The sequence below is a fragment of the Dreissena polymorpha genome, chromosome 10 (assembly GCF_020536995.1).
Source record: "Dreissena polymorpha isolate Duluth1 chromosome 10, UMN_Dpol_1.0, whole genome shotgun sequence".
NCBI classification, from domain to species: Eukaryota; Metazoa; Mollusca; class Bivalvia; order Myida; family Dreissenidae; genus Dreissena; species Dreissena polymorpha.
Window position 1 is genome coordinate 10,133,796 of NC_068364.1, and position 24,827 is coordinate 10,158,622.

A 24,827-nucleotide genomic window follows, 5' to 3' on the forward strand; every position below is an offset into this window, starting at 1 on the left:
GGAATGTTGTCATGCCGCTGGTAAGTAAAGGAATTGTGCAATAAATTCTGGCAAAACCAACATTTCTGTGACTAGAATCTGGATGATACATTGTGGGCTGAGTAACCAAACACAAACAACAAAACACCATATCAGTCATAGGATGCAGGTCTGTTAGCAGACTCACTGTTTCTGAGCAGTTAGCCATTTTCCATGCCTCTATCAGACAACTTCTATACTGGTCCAGGGCCGATAGCAAAATACATACATCTATCTGATATTGTTTATACGCATTGTAATGAAATGAAACTATAACTGAATCTAGATTAATGTTTTTTCTGTTGACTTCATTAACTTCCTACATGTTATGAGGTAAATTCGAGATTTAAATGAGGTCTCACATGGAAGCCTGAAGTTACGCCCTAATTTCTAGATGGAGGACCAATAACAGAAGACGACATTTTCAATAACAATTACTAAGATAATATATGCATTTATCCATGAAAATATATGATGCACTAAATTTCCTAATTGCCATTTTTGTTAGGTTAACCTTGAAAACTGATAATAATGCAGAGTTATTATGTGCTATTTGTTTTATTTATTACAAAGAAATTCTGGACCCATCACTGGACTTCAACATATTGAGTTTGTGAGCATGCCACTGGTAAGCAGGATCCCAAGCAAAGTTTGAAATAAAACTTGTAAAACAGCTGTATTTTATAATACTTTTTAGAAACAGTTGAAAATGTACTTCAATCCAAGAATTGGTTTCGCTGCAATCAATTGTTTACTAATTTCACAAGACCGCAAATATTTCAATTATACAGAATGTTTGAGTATTGGTCCTCTGTGACTATTTGTCCAACATAAGATATTCAACTGAAGCCATCTGATTGCAGATGCCCATAACCCAATCTAATAGGCAGGATTTAAAACTTTGTTGAAAACCTGATAAATAATAATGAACAGGTTTAAACTAACCCCTTATGGACAGTCCTGCACTATACCAACTCAGCCCAACAGAAAAGGAGAAACCTCTTACAATATCAAGATTGTTAGGTGTCTCACCTTTCCTCATCATCATGTTGCCCTGCATGCCCCCCATCATGTCCATGTCCTCGTCCCCATCAAACCCGTCCCCCGGATACATGCCATCACTACGGTTACCAGGCACAGAGTTCAGGAACAGCTCTATGTACCGGTGCTCTGCGAGAAAGAGGAAAACATGCAGGATGTCAAACTAGAATATAAATGTGACATGTTCTGAAAATAAATTGGAATATATCAAAATCAATCTTGCTTTTTTCATTTAATATTTTTAAGCAGTTTTTATTATTTGTGCCTCTTCACATTATTTCAACTCGGGTTTGCCTAAAAATGCATTTTATCAAATCAATGATAATGCTATTTTAAAAACTGAAATGACATCATAACCAGAGCTTTGTCACAAACATGACTAATACCACCACTACCCTTTGCCAGCTACCAACATCTTGAACATAAAATTCATGATGATAAACACGGTTTAATTTAATGATTTGAGAAATATGGAAGAAGCTCGCTCCATATACTGATTTTTTTTAATGCAGACAAATCAACCGACTGACAAACTCCCATATTCTCTCTGGTAATTGTACATGAAGCCTTTGTTCACGTACGCATGTTAGCCTTGTGCTTCTTCATGGCCTCCTTGGCCTCCGCGTGGGTGGAGAAATCCACATTGGCCTCCCCTGTGGGCTTGCCTGCTGCATTGTAGTCAAACTCCACCTTCACCGGCACCAGCGGAGAGAAGAACTAAAATACCGGTACAAACATGGCTCCAGGTCAAACTTAAATGTGGTAAACAAATTAAACAATATTCAGGGGTTTCATTGAAACCTGGAAGACAGGTAACTTATAAAAATATGCCTTAACCACAAGCTTATATTACTGAAACGATTAAAGAAATAGAGAATGTAAATATATATTTGCTTCATACTTTTTCAATCTTTCATTTACTTCAAAACTGAATAAAACCCCTGAATGCATAATAAACAGCTGCCACAAAATAGCGCAAGGTTGAAGGAATGTCTACAGTCCACAATAAAATGTATAATCAAAATATGCTATCTTTTTCTCTCAGCCTAATCAGTCACACTAGAAGTAAATTGAATTGTCCATCACTCTGTCCATCAAAGTATTGGTCACAATTAAAAATGTGAGAAGAGCCAGCCCACTGTTACCACAAAGTTCCAATGAAACAAGAATATAGTAAATGTCAGCTGAAAGGTTAACTGGTTTAACTGCATTAAATTTCAAAATAAACATATACAATCCAAAATTTATCACTAAAAGTATATTCATAATAACTTATCTTATGATTTCAGCATCTTTCAAAGGTGATTGAAATTACCACAAGCCCAGACTGGTAACTTTTTAAGCCGCTTGCTCAGATTCTCAGACTCATAAACAGGCTAGTCACATTTTCATGAAAAAAACACATAAGAATTTGGGCTTTTGTGACCAACTTTTTAACATAAATATATAAAACTTTTATGAATGACTTCATCTGCAATCTTCATATCTTGCAAACTGGTAATAAGCCAATTCACTAAACACTAGATCAGTCAGTGTGAGGCATACATACATCAGCCACATCCTGTTCATCAGCCTGGAAGGGCAGGCCCCTCATGTGCACAGAGTGTCCAGTCTTGCTGACATAGCTTCCTCCCATGGCCTGCAAACCACCTCCCCCCATGCCCATGTTGGGACCTCCACCCGACGGCATCCGCCCCGCTCCACCTCCCATGATCCTCGGCTGTCGCATGTTACCGCGGCGATTCATGCCCATACCGGCTGGATAGATTACGTGTAATGGTTCTGAGCAACATCTCGCACAGTGCAAATTTACATTCTTTACAAGCAAAGAACAATCTACAGCCAAAAGGTCCTGCTTTTGTAACATAATCGAAAAAGACAATAGCAAAAGTCTGACAAACGATACTACAACAAGAAACCGTCAGAGACTGGTGATGCTCCCCAAAGTTTTTTTTTGTCACAATATTGCACTATATATTTAGATAAAAGGAAACGTCTTGAGGGCACAGTAGTTGGGGGGACAAGAATTTTTATATAGAAAATTTCAAAGGGCCATAACTCTGTGAAAAATCATCCGACCAGAACCCGCTGATAATATGCACATCTCCTCTTGGTAGTGAAGCTTCCCATAAAGTTTCATTGAATTCCGGTCATTAGTTGCTGAGAAATAGCCCGGACAAAAATTGTGCACGGACGGACACGGAAGGACAGACGAAGCAGCGACTATATGCTCCCCCACCAAAATAAATTTTGGGGGAGCATAACAATCATGTGAAGGACACCAAAAGCATCACAGTGCTCCAGCTAGGCTTAAATGGAAGGACACAGCGTCCTCCGTCCCATAGATCCCACCCTGCCCCCTCAATTTTTACTGTGAAACATTTCTTATAACGGTAGATTGGTCACAGTCTGCTCGGGTACTACTTAAATGTTACTCTTCAGTATACTGAAATGTACCCCAGGCACGGAAAATATACTTTAACATACATGGCAAATTTAGACTGTACCCAAGTTTTATTCCTTCCCAAAATATGTAGTAAAACGCGCTACGGAATACAAAAAATAAATCTCTTTGAACAACACCTGCGTGAACATTCTTTTTTGAGCAAGAGTTTTGATAATTTAGAGGCCATTTTACAAAATATTGACATTAATATGAACATTTATTAATTTGAAAAACGATGTGTTTGTGAAACACAATGCCCACCAGTAGGTATCCTGGCTTACTTATGATTACTGGCAAGTTGCCAAGTTGCTATGTTCAATATTGCAAAAGTGTACATTAAATGAGCAATTTTGACCCATATATTTGACCTTTGACATTGAAGGATGACCTTGACCTTTCACCACTCAAAATGTGCAGCTCCAAGAGGTACACATGCATGCCAAATAGCAAGTTGCCCAGTTGCTATGTTCAAAATTGCAAAAGTGTATATTAAATGAGCGATTTTAACCCATATATTTGAACTTTGACCTTGAAGGATGACCTTGACTTTTCACCACTCAAAATGTGCAGCTCCATGAGGTACACTTGCATGCCAAATATCAAGTTGCTATCTTCAATATCAGACAATTTTAGCCATTTTCACCATTTTCAGCAATATTTATTAGTCTATTTGTTGCCATAGCAACCATAATTTTTGATGTAGGAACAAAATAGCCCGAAACATTGTCAATTTGAATGGACGGTAACTTTGTTAATATGTTTTAAATTGGGATATAGCTGCTGTGCTCTTGTTGAGTTTAAACAGGATAATGAGGGAAAGATCTTGGCATAAATTATTGTCCCCTACCGGTTTCACCGGAGGGGACTTATGGTTTGCGCTCTGTGCGTCTGTCTGTCACACTTTTCTGGATCCTGCGATAATTTTAAAAGTTCTTCATATTTTTTCATGAAACTTAAAACATGGATAGATGGCAATATGGACATTATGCACGTCATTTCTCTTGGACAGTATATGAACACGTTTTGTAAAAAAAAAATCCAAGTGTTTAATTCCTGAAGAACGAAACTCACACTTCATCTGTAAGTCATGTAGGAAGACTCATATACCTAAATCAGCTAAATATCCAACATTGTTTCCTAAAAAAACACTCCAGAAAAACAGTTTTTATAGAGAAAATTAAAAAGCCAATCATTTAGCAAAAAATCTATGGACCAGAACAAAACTCACACTTCATCCGGTGTCACATAGGTAGACTCACATACCAAAAATCAGCTAAATATCTGAAAAGTTTCGTAAAAAAAAACTTAAGGAAAAAGGAATTCCAGATAGACAGACGGACAGAATTGTTTAGCCCAAGGCCATAACTTTGCCAAAAATCAATGGACCTTAACGAAAAACTCACACTTCATATGTAAGCCATGTAGGCAAACTTAAACACCAAATATCAGGTCAATATCTGAAGGCATTTCCGGAAAATGGAGCGCGGGACAGACGGACGGACAGACAGCCCGACTGCAACATGCCACCCTACCAGGGGCATACAAATGGCATTTCTTTAATAGAGTAAAGTTTATGACTGGAGTTTTGTTATTGTATTTATATTCAAGTGTATATATTACTGGTAATTAGTTTACTGTATTTGTATTAAGTAATTATTACCCTTGGAACTGAAATCTTGTCTGTACTCCTGAACTAAAATCAAATTACAACAACTTTAAGGCGAACAAAAATGGTAAAATCAAATTAAATTGGAATTTCAAGTCATTTGATTTAGTCAAATTTGGTTATATACTGGTGCTTAGATATTGTATTTGAATGTTAATTACCCTTGGAACTGAAATCTTGCCTGTACTCCTGAACTAAAATCAAATCACAAAAATTGTATGGTTTTGAAACAAAATTGTAAAATCATTACATTCAACGATTAGCCAGAGAAAAACAATGTCTTAATCAATTCACAATATAATATAATTCCATTCAGCATGTAATGACCAATTTAATGCTGTAGTTACTGATAGCTGACCAACAAACTATTATGTGAATAATTTATGCTACATCAAACTTCAAAGCAGGTGCTCAAATAGAATCATAAACATTTATCTGGGCTTTTATAAGCAGATGGGCAAGCTGATGAAATTCCTCTTATTTGTATAATGACTAATTTTTAACGAACTTCTATGTACTATAATTGTAATTGGTAAAATGATAAAAGCCAAAGAAAGTTACAAATTTAATCATAATGATAACATGTGACTTAAGATTCTTTGTGATCACTGCGTGCCCTAGGGCTGAGTGTACCTCCAGCCATATTGCCCATCCCCATGCGCCCTCCGCCACCGCCGCCCATGTTGCCTGCAAAACCCATGTCATCCTCATAGTCATCCTCATAGAAACCTGCAAACACACAACATCTCTCTATAAGGCTTCAACCTTCATACAGTTATAGAAACCTGCAAACACACAACATCTCTCTATAAGGCTTCAACCTTCATACATTATAGAAACCTGCAAACACACAACATCTCTCTATAAGGCTTCAACCTTCATACAGTTATAGAAACCTGCAAACACACAACATCTCTCTATAAGGCTTCAACCTTCATACAGTTATAGAAACCTGCAAACACACAACATCTCTCTATAAGGCTTCAACCTTCATACAGTTATAGAAACCTGCAAACACACAACATCTCTCTATAAGGCTTCAACCTTCATACAGTTATAGAAACCTGCAAACACACAACATCTCTCTATAAGGCTTCAACCTTCATACAGTTATAGAAACCTGCAAACACACAACATCTCTCTATAAGGCTTCAACCTTCATACAGTTATAGAAACCTGAAAACACACAACATCTCTCTGTAAGGCTTTAACCTTCATACAGTTATAGAAACCTGCAAACACACAACATCTCTCTATAAGGCTTCAACCTTCATACAGTTATAGAAACCTGCAACAAACACACAACATCTCTCTATAAGGCTTCAACCTTCATACGGTTATAGAAACCTGCAAACACACAACATCTCTCTATAAGGCTTCAACCTTCATACAGTTATAGAAACCTGCAAACACACAACATCTCTCTATAAGGCTTCAACCTTCATACAGTAATAGAAACCGGCAAACACACAACATCTCTCTATAAGGCTTCAACCTTCATACAGTTATAGAAACCTGCAAACACACAACATCTCTCTATAAGGCTTCAACCTTCATACAGTTATAGAAACCTGCAACAAACACACAACATCTCTCTATAAGGCTTCAACCTTCATACAGTTATAGAAACCTGCAAACACACAACATCTCTCTATAAGGCTTCAACCTTCATACAGTTATAGAAACCTGCAATCACACAACATCTCTCTGTAAGGCTTCAACCTTCATACAGTTATAGAAACCTGCAAACACACAACATCTCTCTATAAGGCTTCAACCTTCATACAGTTATAGAAACCTGCAATCACACAACATCTCTCTATAAGGCTTCAACCTTCATACAGTTATAGAAACCTGCAAACACACAACATCTCTCTGTAAGGCTTTTAACCTTCATACAGTTATAGAAACCTTCAAACACACAACTTCTCTCTATAAGGCTTCAACCTTCATACAGTTATAGAAACCTGCAAACACACAACATCTCTCTACAAGGCTTCAACCTTCATACAGTTATAGCAGGGTTTGTTTGGCCCGATTTTATAGCCGAAATTCGGCTATGTTCCCAATCCCAAAAAGTATACTTTTTTCCCAAAATGTGGCAAAAAATTCCCAATTAAAAAAAAAAAAAAAAAAAAATTTTTTTTTTTTTTTTTTTTTTTTTAGAAAGAAGTCTTATGTGTATTTTATCTCAATTTAAATTCAATTACATCTAACAAAGTTTTATATGATTTTTTTCTTTTAATTTGAATGATTGTAAAGAGTTAAATCAAATTTAGTATTTCCCTAATTAGTGGACTTTTCGTGTGGAAAAAAAAGGCTAATGAATTTATTTTCCCAATTTCATGAAAATGCCGATAAAATTCCAAAGCCATGGGCTATCTTCCCAAAAAGTGGAAAAAAAACCCTGTATAGAAACCTGCAAACACACAACATCTCTCTATAAGGCTTCAACCTTCATACAGTTATAGAAACCTGAAAACACACAACATCTCTCTATAAGGCTTCAACCTTCATACATTATAGAAACCTGCAAACACACAACATCTCTCTATAAGGCTTCAACCTTCATACATTATAGAAACCTGCAAACACACAACATCTCTCTATAAGGCTTCAACCTTCATACAGTTATAGAAACCTGCAACAAACACACAACATCTCTCTATAAGGCTTCAACCTTCATACATTATAGAAACCTGCAAACACACAACTTCTCTCTATAAGGCTTCAACCTTCATACAGTTATAGAAACCTGCAAACACACAACATGTCTCTACAAGGCTTCAACCTTCATACAGTTATAGAAACCTGCAAACACACAACATCTCTCTATAAGGCTTCAACCTTCATACAGTTATAGAAACCTGTAACATTGTAACAATCTTGAGAAAGCAGTGTTTGCTTGGTTGAATTTCCATGCAGAAATGGACACATAAACCCACGAGTTGTCTCATAAATTATTTATTACTACAAATTTTTAGCATTATCTCCTACAGTCAATGAAGACAATAACATTTTTGAGTGAACGTTGGTTCCAATAATGAAACTATGAAACTAACCTTTGGAGGGTTAAGAATATTTTATCATTTTAAATAAAGAATTAAAAAAAATACTTATCAACACAATCAAACCAACATTAGTTTGTGTAACATGGTTTGTGATCATCAGTGCTCCTGAGTCAAGTAACACTAACATTGCACTCTGCTCATTTGTAACCTTACTCATTCATGAGACAACACTTTACCTTCTGCTCTTGACTTCATACGAAACATTTTAACAAACATTTTTGGAAGAAGCATACATAACTTAAGTTTTGTATTAACATTCATTTTTAAATATAACTTGTTGTATGACTTTGATTGTACAGCACCAGCTACTTATCTGAAGATAATATCTACATGTGACACAAGCATCTCACCTTTGAGATTGCGACCTCCTCGCCCGCGCCCATATCCCACACCCATTCCCACCCCGCCGCCCATGGCCACATTGCGGTTGTAGGGGCCAGGACGCATGGCTCCTCCCATACTGGGGGCCAGTAGAGACCGGGGCTTGGGGCCGTAACCTATACACGCAGACGCCTCGTTAAGACTGCTCTTGAAAATCTCTATGTACCTACAAAAATGTTCAGGAATATCACATTAAGACAACTATTCTATTTTTAGTTTTATGTGCATATTTCAAACACACAAAAATAAACAATTGTTATGTCTGTTGCATATAAAATGATGACTTGTTATACAATGTACGTGTTTGCTATATTTTAATTACTATTCAACTAACTATACTTACCAATTACTGTGATATAATTAGGAATGCACTCTAAATAATTTGTTTTAAGACCATTTACAAGTATTTATTTACATATTTACAAAAGATACAGAGCTGTTGTTGTTTTTTTTTGCAATTTAAAAATATAAATTTATGTATTTCTAAGAGTAAATCAAAGATACAGGGCTGTTTATTCTTTCATAGAACAATACAATGATCTCTTGATTTTAAAATCATGCTTCACATGCAGAAAACGTCTCAACAGCCTCAGTCAGAACATGTCGAAAAGTGCTCCAAGTGTTGCATTAAATGCAGTTTACCAAAACATCCAAAGTTTTAGGGAACTTACATTCATGCAGTTTGTAATAACTTGCTTTCTTTTAATAAAAAAAAAAACGGTCTTGAATTACCTTCCAATTATTTCGCTTTGCAGTTTTTGTTTCAACCATTCAACTATAAGACAGTAATCCTCCATGCAAATCAGTTAATTTCTTGCACATTGAGTCATCATCAACAGCCCTGCATTACAGACTGAGACAGTAGATGTAAAGATAAAGAGTTAATGAAAGTGATACCGCCATAGCCTTTGAGTGGAGCCCCAAACCACCCTACCGTCCGCCCGTGGTCCCACCGTGCCCAAAGGGAGCTAACCCTTGCTTGCACCACCTCCCTAACTCAAACTCAAGAATAACTGCCCCTTAAGGGACCCTCCACATCCCACCTGTGCCCAATTCTTTCTTTGTGTTTGAGTAAAGCCTTCTCCGCGCAGTCAGAGCTTGCAAATTGTACGTAAGCCTCCCCAGTAGCTCGCCCCTGTCGATCCTCTTGTAGCATAATCCCATTGGGGACAATCTCCAATCCTAAACACCCAGCCCAAAATATACAATCATTAAACAAGCATCCCATAGTAAACAAGAATTTACACTGTTGAACCTGGAAAATCCCAAAACAGTATTACATAACATAAATTATACAATTACCCATATGAATGTCAATATTACCATGACTGCCGATGTCCTTTTTTAACCATAAACTCTGATATTTAAATTATAATCTTTTTTGTAAATATCATTAAAAAATAAATCATGCACTTTTGCTGATACAGATTTTAAATTGACTTCCAAAACACCAAGCATACATATAAGTTTATTCCCATGCTTATTTTTTATCAGACAATAAATTCATACAAGAAAACTCACACAAATGATTATTTGTAACAGTATTTTTTGTATTATGGGTATTTTCCATCACCCTGTAGGTACCCTACTTAATTGACGCCATGATAAATCACACAATATTTCAATACACTTTTCTTTTAAAATCATATGTCTGGCAAATTTACACTTGATGACCACCTTCAAGGAATACACTGTAGCTTGTGAAAACAATAATACAATTGTTTTGCAATTCTTCATCATTCTTTGAATTTCTTGATCATTCTTTTTGAAAGTTTTGTCCCAACATTTTCATCATCTTTTTGTTCTATATTCAAGTATAAAAACTCTGCCATTTAGGATAGATAACCTACTTATATGCTTTTTCTGCATAATCATATCAGAGTTGAATTCGCAAATTAAGGAATCAGTAATTTCAAAATGCGATAAAACTCTAACTATTTACTATTTTAAAGTTTCAAATTTCTCAACACAAGAAGGCAAACTTGTCACAAAATAAGCCCGTTTAAAGGTATGCATACCATTAATCTTTTCAGGATGTATTAATTTCCTGTTGAAATGATAGCAAAGAATATAATGAAGACAACAATAAACAGGGCCCTGCCATGCATGTATGCTATCTTCACATACAATTTTAGCATCTATTCAAACAAAAGCTATTGAGTAAAAACTGTTGTCCTAATTAACAAAACAGAGACCTTGACCTTTATACAACTGTCTCATATGCAATCCCTTGCTGATGAGCCCCAAATCCAATTTTGAGCTAGGTTTCTATTCAAGCTTACTATATCTAAAGATTCATGAGTTTCTGTTCATGCCAATTTAAGTTATTGAAATGAGACCATTTATAGGACTACATCAGTTTGGAAAATTTTGAATAATTTAAGGGCCATAACTCAGAAGTACAAAAGGCGATCAGGATTGTTTTCAAGCTTGTTTGAAATATTATGCCAATTAACATTGTACAAGTTTGTAGATAAGATCAAAACTGTTGAGTTAGAGAGTGAACAAGGTTTATTTTGCAAATTTGTTACAATTCAAGAGCAATAATGATCCAGCGCTTCCGTTAGCTTAAAAAAGTTGGAAGTCCTGACTTCCAAACCTAAAATTGTGGACGTCCCAGACATAAATTTTGAAGTCCCACTTTTATTTCAGAATTTTAATATACGTACATGTTCCAACTCTATCCATTACCCAATAATCCAGTATTATTACAATTTCTATTTTCAAAACCAAAATACAGCATATATTGACGTCGGCAAACGTCCACCATTTTACGCAAGTTGAATTGTGGGAAGGGGAATTCCCATTGAACATGCGTTTATTGTCAAGTTAAGAAAATTCTAGCAACAAATAAACATTTCTCGAGTATTTCGAGTACAGATGAAAATCATTCGAAAATTAGACTTCATGTACAACATCACGTCATTCTTCCTCGGGGAAAGCGTGGACTTAATTATTTATATTTAATTGCTGAATAAAAACTTTGTAGCGCAGAGGTCGCTAATATTATTGTATACAGCTTCACATGAGGTCGACGTGTATTCAGCTGCCTGAGCACTGATTGGCTGATGCGCTTACCAAGAAGAATTTGATTGACGGCTTGAAAAATCAATATTGGCCACTCGCTGAGAAATTCATTGAAAACAATAGCTTTTAGGCGGAGTTAACGGTCTGAATAACCCGATTTACTGTTAACATTTGTACGTGTTGTGTATTAGAAAATAGCGTACATGCGGATTATCGGACGTCCAAGGGATTTCAACCATTTGCATAATGGATGTAAGACTGCCGTTTTCGGGCGTAATTTACGCCCGGAAGTCCACTAACGGAAGCGCTGAATTATAAACCTTTATTGCTTCATCAATAATTTTTGAGTGCTTCATCAATAATTCTTGAGTCTTCCATTTTGCTGGTTCTTTAATTTTGGTTGAGATGCCCACAAACATTAAAAAGAAGTTTCAAAAATGATCTAATTCAAACTTTTTGAAATATCGATGGGACATCATTTTTCCTTGATGCCGCCTGCTACGTACCGTCCAGTGATCCCATGCTAAGCCCCATTTTTTAAATTGGCGTATAAAGAGTTAATATTCCCAATGAATTGTCCATCATATAAATGTCATGCATGAAATATTAAACTGAAACCTGTTACAGAAATGTTCTCGATTCAGTAATTTTTTTTGTCATACATAGATGTACTTATCTTAAGTAGGAGTGAAGACTATAAACACGTCTGCATTCTGACCTACAATTTTCTGTCAGTCATTAAATAACCAAATTTTAGGTATTATAGTTCAACTGCAATACAAGATTTTCCAACATGAAAAGGTACAATCATGTCGTGTCTACCCTGTGGTTTCCCTGAAATTTAGTAACAATTGCTCCTATTTGTATGTCTTAACATAACAACATTTCAAAACATTACAGATTCCTTTCTACAAAATCATAGTTACCAGTTGACCAAAATACACACTGAATATCTGAGGTAAACATACATATCTCCTAAACCCAATCACCAAACTGGAACTCAATATCACTATTTGTTAAAAAGACATTTTAAGAACTAAATCAGTGATCTATTAATTCAAGGTACCTGAAAAGAACTGCATAATCTCTTCCTTTGAGCATCCAAAAGGTAAGCCACGCAAACGCAAGACTGCCTCTTTGGACTCGGGCTGATTTCTGCCAGAACGTTTTACTACCCAGTCCATTTCACTTCGTTTTGAATGAAAAACTGCAAGTAAAACACTGCATTATATAGCATTGATTTCTTAAATTTTATAGCAGAAAATACACTGTAACTCAAATATAACGCTCTCCGTTATAACGCTGAATGCAATATAACGCGGGTGGGTCTCGGATCCTGTTTTTTCTCCAACCTTCCATTTCTGATTCAAATCCATGTTATGCAACTTCACGTATTTTCAGACAATTTAAAGATGGCGGTGATCACATCTTCATTGATTTATTCAACCGTCCGTTGAACCGATTTTAATCTCTTCAAGGTTAAACAACACCGACGGCTAATTGGTGTTAATCTGTTGTGTAATGTCAGTGTGAAAAACTCGCGTGTCAGTGTTTATTACGTGTGTTCCCTATCAGAGCGGTTTGGTGCGCTAATTTCAATAAGTTAAGTGCAAGCGGGATAATTATAAATTAAAGTCATTCAAAACAATAAAAACATATTTACTTTGATACGATTGCAGTTTGACTATATTAAAGGAGTGGCTTTGAAATATACTGCGCACTGTGTGCCACAGTATAAAACAAGTTTTTCTGTCATTTCATTATCATTCTAGTATATAGTCATTTAATCTTTCAGTTTGTGTACAAGAAATTAATTAAATAATCCAGACAATTTATATACATGCTAAGGCAGGGTAATTGGTAACAGAGATTCACTTTCATTTTTTCCCGGTATCAGAAAGTCCCCGGAAAGCACGTTTTTTGCATGACGGTGTATAATGCAATAAAAAAATTTTTTGTACATGTATCGTATTGCATTCAATCTAAATTTAAATTCACTCGTGCAATGAAAGCTTTGCCCCATAAAGCACTGTTCTCGTTACACTTCTGAAAATGGCGTATGCATATAGTTGTGTTTGTGAAATTCATAAACATATTTATCGTCATAAATGTTCAAGATTATTATTTTTTAAGTGATGTTGTAACTTGATTGGATAATCGGATAAATGTGCACATTAGAAAAGCGGTATGTATACTGTTATCGATATGATTCGGTTTATATGCATGTATTTGCGGATGACAACACAGCATTGCAATACACAGGACCTATATTATAGGCTATACTATACCTGTTTTTATAGCCCCCTGCAATAAATGAACTCAAAACTTATAACGCGGATCCGTTTATAACGCTGTTGCGTGGCTTGGACCCTGTCATCAGCGTTATATTGGAGTTACAGTGTAGTTCCATAATGAACTGTAAAATAGAGCTTGCCATCAAACCCCATCTTTTCAAAAGAAGTCAAAATACCTTTTTAATTCTATTCATCAAACATTTTTTTCCAAAATAGGTCAGTAATATGCAGAATTTACACATAACAAATTTAACCTTTATTTATTACATCGTCTTTTGATACATTGAGAATTTTAGCAAAAGAACAGAGTTGTAATTATCAAATGATCCAGCGATTTCTAGCAGGGTGTCTAGGATATTCAGATAACGTCTTTGAAGTACCATACTTACATGAAAAATACATAAAAGCTTTCACTAAGAATCAAATCCCAAGAGTAATGACTCTTGAAGTCGAAATTTCAAGAATCAAATTGATTAGTTATGTTGTGTCAATACACTGACGACAAAAATACATGTTTATCGACTTTTTGTAAACTTTAAAGTAAAAGAAGTGTAATAATTTCAAATCTCACTCATTTTATGGACTTGAACAGACAAATTATCTATTAAACAATAACATGCCACTAATTTGTGTATAATGATACAAGTACCGGTACTTTTATCATCTTTACTTCTGACCAATTTTGGTGAAGATTGGATGAAAACTACTTGAATTAGAGAGCGGACACCATGCTGAATGTTTAAAACGCACTAAGTGACCCCCTGACCTAGTTTTTGACCCGGCATGACCAATGTTCTAACTTGGCCCAGACATCATCTAGATACAACTTTTGGTTAAGTTTGGTGAAGATCTGAGGAAAATACTTGAATTAGAGAGCAGACACAATGCTGAATGTTTAAAACACACTACGTGACCCCGTGACCTAGTTTTTGACCCGGCATGACCCATCTTCGAACTTGGCCTAGACATAATCTAGATACAACTTCAGACCAAGTTTGGTGAAGATCGGATGAAAACTACTTGAATTCGAGAGCGAGTGCGAAAACTATATGCCTCCCATTGGGGGCATAAAAATAAACTTTATAATTAATAAGATTAATTTTAAATGGTTTTTAAATAATTAAATTAAAGATGACAATCTAAAAAGATGGCATCTCTAGTATATTTTTTGCTTTTTTTTATGGCAAAATGTAAGACACAAAAACAGGCTGTCAAGTGACCTTTTTTCAAAAAGTAGGAAAAAAATAGGAACTACTTTTGCAAGAAAAGTAGGAAAAAAGTAGGAAAAAGTAGGAACTTTTCCCTCAAAAGTAGGAATACATAATACTTATTTTTTAGACACAGGTCCAGGAAACATAGCTTGAAACAGAGCAGGAGTGCCATCACATGTTCTGTATGGATACCCACTTGAAGCTACCTTAAGGGCCCAGAAGATTTCAGCCTTTTGTACCTGTTCCTTGTGTGATGGATGTACTTGCATACAGATAGATTTATCCCCACAACCCTGAGAGCTGCTTGGCTTTTGGGCACTTCCAAACAAACGCTTTTGTGAATTATCATGCATGTATTTCATGTTTTTATCCATCTGCATGACTTATAAGTTGATTAGCACCAGAATTACTACAAGATGGACTTCATTCAGACAGTACAATATCTTGCAAACTCATTGCCGGTATCTCTCTTGCACCATGATCCCAGTGTTTTTCCACTGTTGTCCAACTTCTCCATCCATGAAGGGTTAAACTTTGTTTTCCCACTAGGAATTTTAGCACTTATAGTGTATCTATGATAATTAAGTTTCAAGCAAAGCTACCCTGATAAAGAAGTATACATGTAATTAGATGCTGTTCATTTTGGTGTATCATCAAATAAGTTGTTAGAGGTCTTCTGTGTATCGATATAAAAATGGTAATTATATTGTGCATGTTATATCCTTAAGCAGAAGACCAAGTTTATTTAGTGATACACCAACTTGTTGTACAAGATTAATATTAGTATATAAAGCAGTGTAAATGCTCTGCTACAGCTACATTGTTAAACCTTTAAATTGACAATAGGGTGCAGTTATAATGACTTAAGTTACATTCAAAATGACTGGTAATTGCAGAGCAGATTACCGGTATGCAACTGGAGATAGGACCTTATCACCTGACATCTTTAATGACAGCATTGATTGGGCAATGAAACAGTTGCACTACATTGTTTATTCCAGTTTCAAATAATGGCTTTTACATTATTGATGACTTTGCGGGAGTGTAATAATGCCGTTTAATAATTTTAATACTTCGCTTTAACACCTTGAAGTTACCTCACTAGCAATGGCATCATTAGACAAAAATTGTGTTTGTCCGAAACACAATGCCCACTATTGCGCAGCTTTGAAATAAAATTTCAATATATCATTTGGCAGGTTTAGAAATTATCTCCCTTTTAAAGCTTATTACTTCCCTTGGATTGTATTTTTTAACTTTTGACCTTGAAGGAGGACCTTCACCTTTCACCACTCAAAATGTGCAGCTTCATGAGATACACATGCATGCCAAATATCAAGTTGCTATCTTCAATATTGCAAAAGTTATGGCCCATATTAAAGTTTTCGGACGGACACACACACACAGACAGACAGACAAACAAACGGACTGACAGTACAACTGCAATATGCCACCCTACCGGGAGCATAAAAATGTATCAGGGCATTTAGGCTCTGTGCATTTATCTTTAATTACTAAACATGATGTACCTATGATAGCAATAGAACATCATATCCGTTGTCATGTCATACAGAATTTATTACATTATATTTGTAAATGATGAAAACTCGGCAAAGCATCAGTTTTATCTTTTTTCCAATAACTTGTGTAATAAATTCCATATTACATAACCACTCATACAATACATGTATCTCTATATCTCTACATTCCAAACAGCAATATCATGTAAACATGCATAAGGTTTGGTCAAATTGTTGTCAATGGAAACAAAATAAAACTGGAATAAACAATGGGTTCCCTCAGCTCTTGCATCACTGGGAACTGTGTAAGGTAGTGAAGTCTGCAGTGTACAAATGCTAAGGAAGTAAACAAGGCACTATTGTTACTTCAAAAAAAAACTTGTCAATAATTTTAAAAGTTACATAAGAAATAAATATTTATGCTCCTGAAGAGGTGCTAGCAGACAGTCAGCATGGGTTGTCAGGTCTCATCTAGATGAATGCACATGAACAGGGATACAGTCATGCCATAGATTCATTCATCCTGCAAGTTTACTAAATTAACTCTTTAAAAAAAATAATTCTCCATTGAAAATGAAAAAGTAGGAATAGTAGGAAGATTTGGTAAAAAAATAGGAAAAAGTAGGATCCTGATGAAAAAGTAGGAAATAGTAGGAAAAAGTAGGAAAAAGTATGACCGCTTGACAGCCTGCAAAAAGTCACCGGATTGTTTTTACAAATCATAAGAATCAACCGGATTTCATAAACCTTATTTCAATATTTTATCATTTTACCCTGCAGTGTAGAAATAATCCAAAAAGGAAAAAAATCATAGAAAAAAGAACATTTTTGGAACTGTTATATTTGGGTGGTGTTTGTATATTTCTGTAGCATCTATGTAAATATTGTTCCATAATTTATCAACTGTGTCCTTCATAGAATCAAAGCAAATACCCGGTAAGAATCCGGTCTTAAAATAGAACATACACATACTTGCAGGGTATTAGGAAGAGGGCCCATGTGATCTTTGTATCTATCCAATGATTACCTTCTATATATCTCTGGCCCATGTGATCTTTGTGTCTCTCCAGAGCCTTCTCTACATCCTGCTCGCTAACGACTTCCACAAAGCACTCACCACTTGGCCGACCTTCTCGCGAAAATGTGAAGTGCACACCGTCTGGTACAATGTTCACAGAGTCTGTGAAAGATATATTAGATTTTCCACATGAAATTATAGTGGTTTTTTTCCCACAATTTTGGAATGGGAGATGAACTAAATGTTGAGATCTTAAATAAAACAAAAACACCAATTGGGAATTTTTAGCCCCAATTTGGGAAAAACATATACTTTTTTACTTAAGAATGGGGCTAAATACTGGCCCCAATTTTGAACTATACAAAAAACACTGTAGTAGTTCTAGAATATACAAGAAAATTTGTTCTTTGATGATACCTTTCACAAATTTTAATTGTTTCTATCATTTACTAGTTAATGCTAGCATAGCTATTATAGTTTAAACAAACCTCCAAAAAAACTGTAAATATCATCTGGCGAGGATGACCAGGGCAGTCCACGCAGTCGAACAACATTTCCATCATCATCCATGGTATGCTTGTGTCTAGAAATGATAAGAAACATGTATTCTAGCTACACATCAAAATAATGTTTAATGATTTAACTTAAGTTCATAAAGGCTTTACAGAGGTTTAATACGCAGATTTTACTACTGCTCTTCAGTCATATATAGCAAGTTACGTAAGAGACTGATGATAGCCAACGGGTGTTATCCTCCTGGAAATTGTGCTTTTAATGCATAATATTATCAAAACATTTTTTTCGACACGTAAAGCCAGGGCCCTTGCTACACTTTGGGGGATTGGGACCGGGGCCCTTAGAGGGCGGAATTTCGCGTCGTTTTGGGCGAAAAGGGGAATTTTAGATGATCTTTTGACCAACTATTCAACACTTAAAATTGCTATATTTTAATGTAATTTAAATAAATATACATTTAATAAAAGGTTAATAGCACAATACCAGCTGGCAATAATAATAAAAGTAAAAAATACAACAAGAGATGTGTCCGTCAGAAACACAATGCCCCCTATTGAGCCGCTTTAAAATTATTATGTCTTGAAAAAAATCGCACCGCGGTACGGCGTTGCCGCACCGGTTTTTTTTAATATTATTATATTAGCACAGATATAAATACATTACATAATTATTTTGATATAGATATCGTTTTGAAAAATGTAGAAGCGGTTCAAAAGGGCTAAATAAATAATCCGTTAATATCCAGGTCAAGCAAGCGCTTCCACTTGTAGATGTTTAACTTTCACGTTTAAAATACGGCGATGTATGGGTCCGTACCTTTTTTGGAATTAGGGACAGATTTCCTTTGCAAATAAGTTCATAATTATCCAAAAGATGTTTATTTTATTTCTTATTTTCTTTCTTTAGTATATCGATCATTCAAAGCATGGCACTTCCGAATCATGTTATCTTAAGATTCTGAAAGTCGAGGAAGAGTCAGAACGCTACGGATTTTCAATACTGGGCCCGCTGACTCCGCATTTTGAACAACCCTTGAAGCGTTCGATTTACACAGATTGTAGTCACAGCTATTGTAAACAACATGGCTGACATTTTAGAAAAAGACGCGAACAATAACAATGACTACTTCTATCAAGTTTATTACAGTTTCTTTTACAGTTTCTAGTCATACTATGATACCAGTGTTATCGGATTATTGAGTTAAATAAAGTTTGTAAAACTTGTTATTCTGCTGTTTTCTTCACAGATACATATTCTGTAAAATATCGCGGTATGAACCGCGATACAGTGTTGCCGTACCACGATATACCGCGGAACGCTCACGGCGTATCGTGACAGCCCTAGTCGATAGTGAACATGACGTCGCGTGCATATTAGCGGATAAACGTCAACGTTATGAATTCCCGACATATTCCGGGCCTCGAAATGATATAAATTCTAACAACAGTAAAATGAAACATGAAATAATGTGTAAATAATTGTTTAACAAGTATTATTAAATTAACATGAAATAATGTGTAAATAATTGTTTAACAAGTATTATTAAATTAACGTAAGTCTCTGCTTATACAGTTTCACAATTGATCGATGAGTGAGTCCATTTTTTGTTTTTAAATTTCGCCAAGCAAACAAGTCCGTCATTTCCCGGCACGAGTTCCTCCACAACGGCCAAGCGCCACTGCGTCCTCCGGAAGTCATCTTGAATCTGTATGACGTCGCCTACGGATATCGTCTGGTTGTTATTTCCCCGTACTTGACTTCTTTCTCTGAGTGCCGTCAGGTATTCACGTCGCCATCTTTCGCGGAAGTTCTGTATGAGTTGCACTTGTCGAGTACCTTGCTTCACATGCGACGAACGATTGATGCGATAATCTGCTGGCAATGTCGCAGGCTCGACAGGAAGTGACGTTATTCGTCTTCCATATAGATGGGCAGGCGTCAGTGTTTCCGGCTGTCCTGGCTGGAAAGGACGTAAGTAAGGGGTCTGTCATTGAAAACGGCTTCTGCTTCAGTGACAATAGCAGTCTTGGCCGTAACCCGCTCGACCGTCTACAGGGTTGAATGATTTTTGCGTCGGTCGAGTGAAAATTCTAAGCCGGTAGCCCGATGGGTCGAGTGCTTTTTTCGTGTCCGAACTTAGTAACGAGTCCGAAATAGCTTCACATAGACGCTTATTCAAGACTGCATTGGTTATTTCCCTTGAGCACTTATTGATTAGACGCTTATTGAACAGTGTTGTAAGTCGATCTCGCGAGACGCTATAACAATTATTATTACTTGGTGGAGAACTTGCGGCGATACATTTATTTTAATTTATTTTCTGTGTTATTTTGAGGGCGAATCACACAAACATCAACCGCAAAATGAGAATGAAGGTAGCAACACAAAATATGAACAACAAAACGAAAATTCCAAATGTCATGGAAAAATAATCAGTCTTGGCTTCGTTTTGATGTCTCCAAGTATTGAGAAATTTGATTATGCGCCTGCATTGCTGACTTACTGTTATGCGCATGTCATACATACCGTAAAAACGCAGTCATAAGTCTACCCGGCTCATAAGTCGGGGGGTATACATTGGTACCAAAATTAGAGATTTTGAGTATGTTAGCTTCATAAGTAGAGTCAGAAATTTTCTGTTTACGAATTTCATAAACGGACGCCATTTTAAATGTACATGAAGTTGCGGTAGTATTCTATACATTGCACATGACGACACGCCGTTTCTGTTTGTTAGGTCCACTCACAATTGTGTCCTTATTCGTACGCCAATCACGCACTAGTTTCTCACTTATACCAAACTCACGTTCAGCAGCACTGTTATTATCTAAATTCTCCACAAACTCTACCACACGTATTTTAGATGCATTGTCATAAGCCTGGCGTTTGCGTTTGCCAGGCATTTTCAAAGATTTATCGTAAGTCCAGTTGTGTTTTTGTTTATCTAATTAATAAATGGTTGCACTCGATAATCCACGCTAGTAATTATCCACAAACTATTTTCCGCTTTTAATCCGATGAAACAATATTATCACTGTAATCCAATCTTTGTACTTTTAATCTGACTGTCAAAACAATTTATTAGTGTCTCGGTAAAACGTGTTTTTATAACAATGATTGACATACCCAAGAGACCGCTAACTCCACCTTTTTCTCTGAAACAGTTTCAAAGGCGGAGCTATACACGTGCTCAAGCATAATGGGACGATTGCAAGCAAGTTACAAACACGCGATTGGTTAAGCATATCGCTTCTCTAAACAAAGGAATCCAATTTTGTCGGCGAGAAAGGTGTTCTTTATGGCTTCTTGACAGGAAACGGCTTTCCTTTGATGACGTCAAACTGTCGATTCACACATATTGCGAATTTTCGCGAGACTTTAAAGGATGTCCTTGATTCGTGTTTACATGAACAGTAAAAAAACAACACCTGCTTACATGAAGACTTTGGATTAAATTATCAAAATAAAAACAAAAGTAATTGCAAACTGTGATTATATTAATTGGTAAGTATCAGTTAAATACGACGTTTTGTTAGTCGTAAATCAACGATTTTTTTTATACAACAACAACAACTATTGCCGCAGGGATCAATCTTCGTCGAATTTCATTGTTTTTTTCATGGAATTTCATTATTTTTTTCATGGACCACCTCATAAGTCGATACTGGTTTTTTAATCAAATTTTGGAGGTAAAAAATCTCGACTTATGACGGCGTTTTTACCGTAATGTAAAAAAATATGCAATTAAATATCATGCACTAACTTACAAGTATAGTTTTTTACAGATCAAGTTTATCTGTCAAGGAACAAATCCTGACAGTTAATTCAAAGGTGTATTATACTGCTTTTTATATGCTGGTACAATCGGCGACAAACCATATGTGGCTGAGGCAATAGAACTACTGCTACAAATGTGGTTTTAGATTTAGAATACTCAGAAGTTTGGGCAGGAAAGTTGCCTCCTTGTGCTACGTCTTATGCACAGGTATTATTGCTAGTTTGACATTTTATTTACTTCATTCAGATATGTGTTTGGAAAATTTATATCATGTCAGTGCTCCAGATAGGGTCGTATTTTCTTAATTACGAATTATTTTCAAGTCCGTTACATATTTTTTTTAAATCTGGTCGTACCATTAGGAATTACAAAATAAAGTTACGAATATTATTTTTACATTGGTTCGTATCATGTTTTTTTTAATAAAAGCGGCGTGTACAGTCTGTCTTGTATTCGTAAATGTTTATTGGTTTGTAACCTTGATCTGTGTTGATCAATACATCTGGTAGACGCTCATTGAATAAAGAACGAATCACGCCGTCAACGCCGTGTGTAAAAACAAATGGCTGCGCTAAGAGGACAACCCCAAAAAAAATTGCAAAGCGTGCAACAAAACACGCTGTTAACGTATTGTACACCCATTGAGCCCACATTTAATGTTAAGAAAGACATAATTGACAAAATATTATATGATGTATGTTTGGTAGCCAACACAGTTGGAAAAGACAAAAAATCACGCCACGACGGGTCCAAAATAAAACGCAAAACATTGGACTTGTGGAAGACCCAATTCCCGTGGCTTATCGTGGACAATATTGAAGGGGACATCCGTCTGAATTGTCAAACATGTAAAAATGCATCGAAGACATGCAATCTGAACACAGTTTGGGCATATGAAGGCATTTATAAACTAGTGACCTGAAAATCAATAGGGGTCATCTGCCAGTCATGATCAATGTACCTATGAAGTTTAATGATCCTAGCCATAAGCATTCTTGAGTTATCATCCGGACACCATTTTACTATTTCGGGTCACCGTGACCTTGACCTTTGACCTTGTGACCTCAAAATCAATAGGGGTCATCTGCGAGTCATGATCAATCTACCTATCAAATTTCATGATCCTTGGCATATGCGTTCTTGAGTTATCATCCGAAAACCATTTTACTATTTCGGGTCACCGTGACCTTGACCTTTGACCTAGTGACCTCAAAATCAATAGGGGTCATCTGCGAGTCATGATCAATCTACCAATGAAGTTTCATGATCCTAGGCGTATGCATTCTTGAGTTATCATCTGGAAACCATTTTACTATTTCGGGTCACCGTGACCTTGACCTTTGACCTAGTGACCTAAAAATCAATAGGGGTCATCTTAGTGTCATGATCAATCTACCCATGAAGTTTCATGATCCTAGGTGTATGCGTTCTTGAGCTATCATTCAAAAACCATTTTACTATTTCGGGTCACCGTGACCTTGACCTTTGACCTAGTGACCTCAAAATCAATAGGGGTCATCTGCGAGTCATGATCAAAGTACCTATGAATCATGATCCTAGGCCCAAGCGTTCTTGAGTTATCGTCTGACAACCACCTGGTGGACGGACCGACCGACCGACCGACATGAGCAAAGCAATATACTGTAAAATCATTAAAGTTCGTGTGGTACTAATTTTCGTGGATTTCGTGGTTCCGCCGAACCACGAATTCAAGTACCAACGATTTTTTATATATTTTAATCCGAAATCGGTCTTTTTTGAATGGCATTTCCGCCATTTTCTTTTGTTGTCGGTTGTCCGAGATATTTGTTTTTTGTAATAGTAACTTCACATCAGTAGGTCACATTACACTTTTATCTCTACTAATTAAAGTATTTCAACATTGTAAATGTTGTTGTTATTTTCCACGAATTTGTTGTAAATAAAATATGTTTGAACTAAGATGTTTATGATTACTTAGTATGATAAGAACTACGATGTTAATGATTAATCAGTATGAATAACAAGTAGTGTGTTTATATAAAATATCAATTTGTTCGCCATCCAGTGCATTAATAAAACACTAAAGTCGTGCGAGTTTTTCATTTTTATTCATCATTGTAAATATACGTTTTATTCATCATGGTTAATAAACGTAACGCGCAATTTTTGCCCTGGTTTCGTCACAGTAAGAAGCGTACTCCCCACGCTTCCGTTTACGTCCAATGACCATTTCTTCTACTGCATCGTTAGCGGCCTGTGTTAATAAAGCTTCAGTCGTAGACAGAGCCTTTGCAGGGTCGGGCAATCTTGCCATAGTAGGAGAACGTGTCGGTACTGTTCCCGTTTTCAACCATTTTGAAAGAGACATTGTTTGAACGCAAGTTAATGCGATATGTTGTTTTCTTGATTAGTGTTTGGATGATAATGCTTTTATAATCAAGCACGGTATATAAACTGTACATCAACGACTATCCTCTTTTACGGGACATCGTCAAATTAACAGTTTGAAGATTTATCACATATGTCAATTAGTGCCAATTAAACTTAAAAGAGACATTACAGTTTTCACACCTGTATTTTGGGGACTTTATTACTCAATTGTTACGACTAGGGGACCTATTGCGCTGTGATTTACAAATATTGTTAAAACAACATTGATGGCAATTAGCGAGTGGGGACCCACAAGTGCTCCGCTTTATCGCTCTTATCGACAATTATCGGAAACACTTTCACGCTTCAGTGCACATTAACCTCGAGTCTTGCTGTCAACACAGATAAGCAGATTATGCTTCGTTATTACTCTGGTTGTTTTATTAAAACTTTAATAATTATGACGGTAAGTTGTTTTTTATTTGAAA

At 36.0% G+C, this 24,827-nt stretch overlaps 1 protein-coding gene across 6 annotated transcripts in view; it reads right to left on the reverse strand.

Annotated features, from left to right (window-relative positions):
* The window catches only part of LOC127847491 (heterogeneous nuclear ribonucleoprotein F-like), a 42,964-nt gene that overhangs the window by 2,926 nt on the left and 15,211 nt on the right, over positions 1-24,827 (reverse strand). For 3 of the 6 annotated variants that reach the window (XM_052379474.1, XM_052379472.1, XM_052379473.1), the window contains exons 2-12: positions 18,182-18,276; positions 17,703-17,855; positions 12,717-12,857; positions 9,667-9,805; positions 8,593-8,789; positions 5,805-5,900; positions 5,333-5,365; positions 5,166-5,198; positions 2,609-2,817; positions 1,641-1,776; positions 1,051-1,188 (exon numbers count right to left, since the gene is read on the reverse strand). In XM_052379474.1, coding sequence (XP_052235434.1) covers positions 1,051-1,188; positions 1,641-1,776; positions 2,609-2,817; positions 5,166-5,198; positions 5,333-5,365; positions 5,805-5,900; positions 8,593-8,789; positions 9,667-9,805; positions 12,717-12,857; positions 17,703-17,855; positions 18,182-18,263 — 1,357 coding nt within the window. In that variant the 5' untranslated portion in view covers positions 18,264-18,276. The remainder of the gene's footprint in view (positions 1-1,050; positions 1,189-1,640; positions 1,777-2,608; positions 2,818-5,165; positions 5,199-5,332; positions 5,366-5,804; positions 5,901-8,592; positions 8,790-9,666; positions 9,806-12,716; positions 12,858-17,702; positions 17,856-18,181; positions 18,277-24,827) is intronic. The other 3 variants (XM_052379475.1, XM_052379476.1, XM_052379477.1) reach the window with 3 other exon arrangements.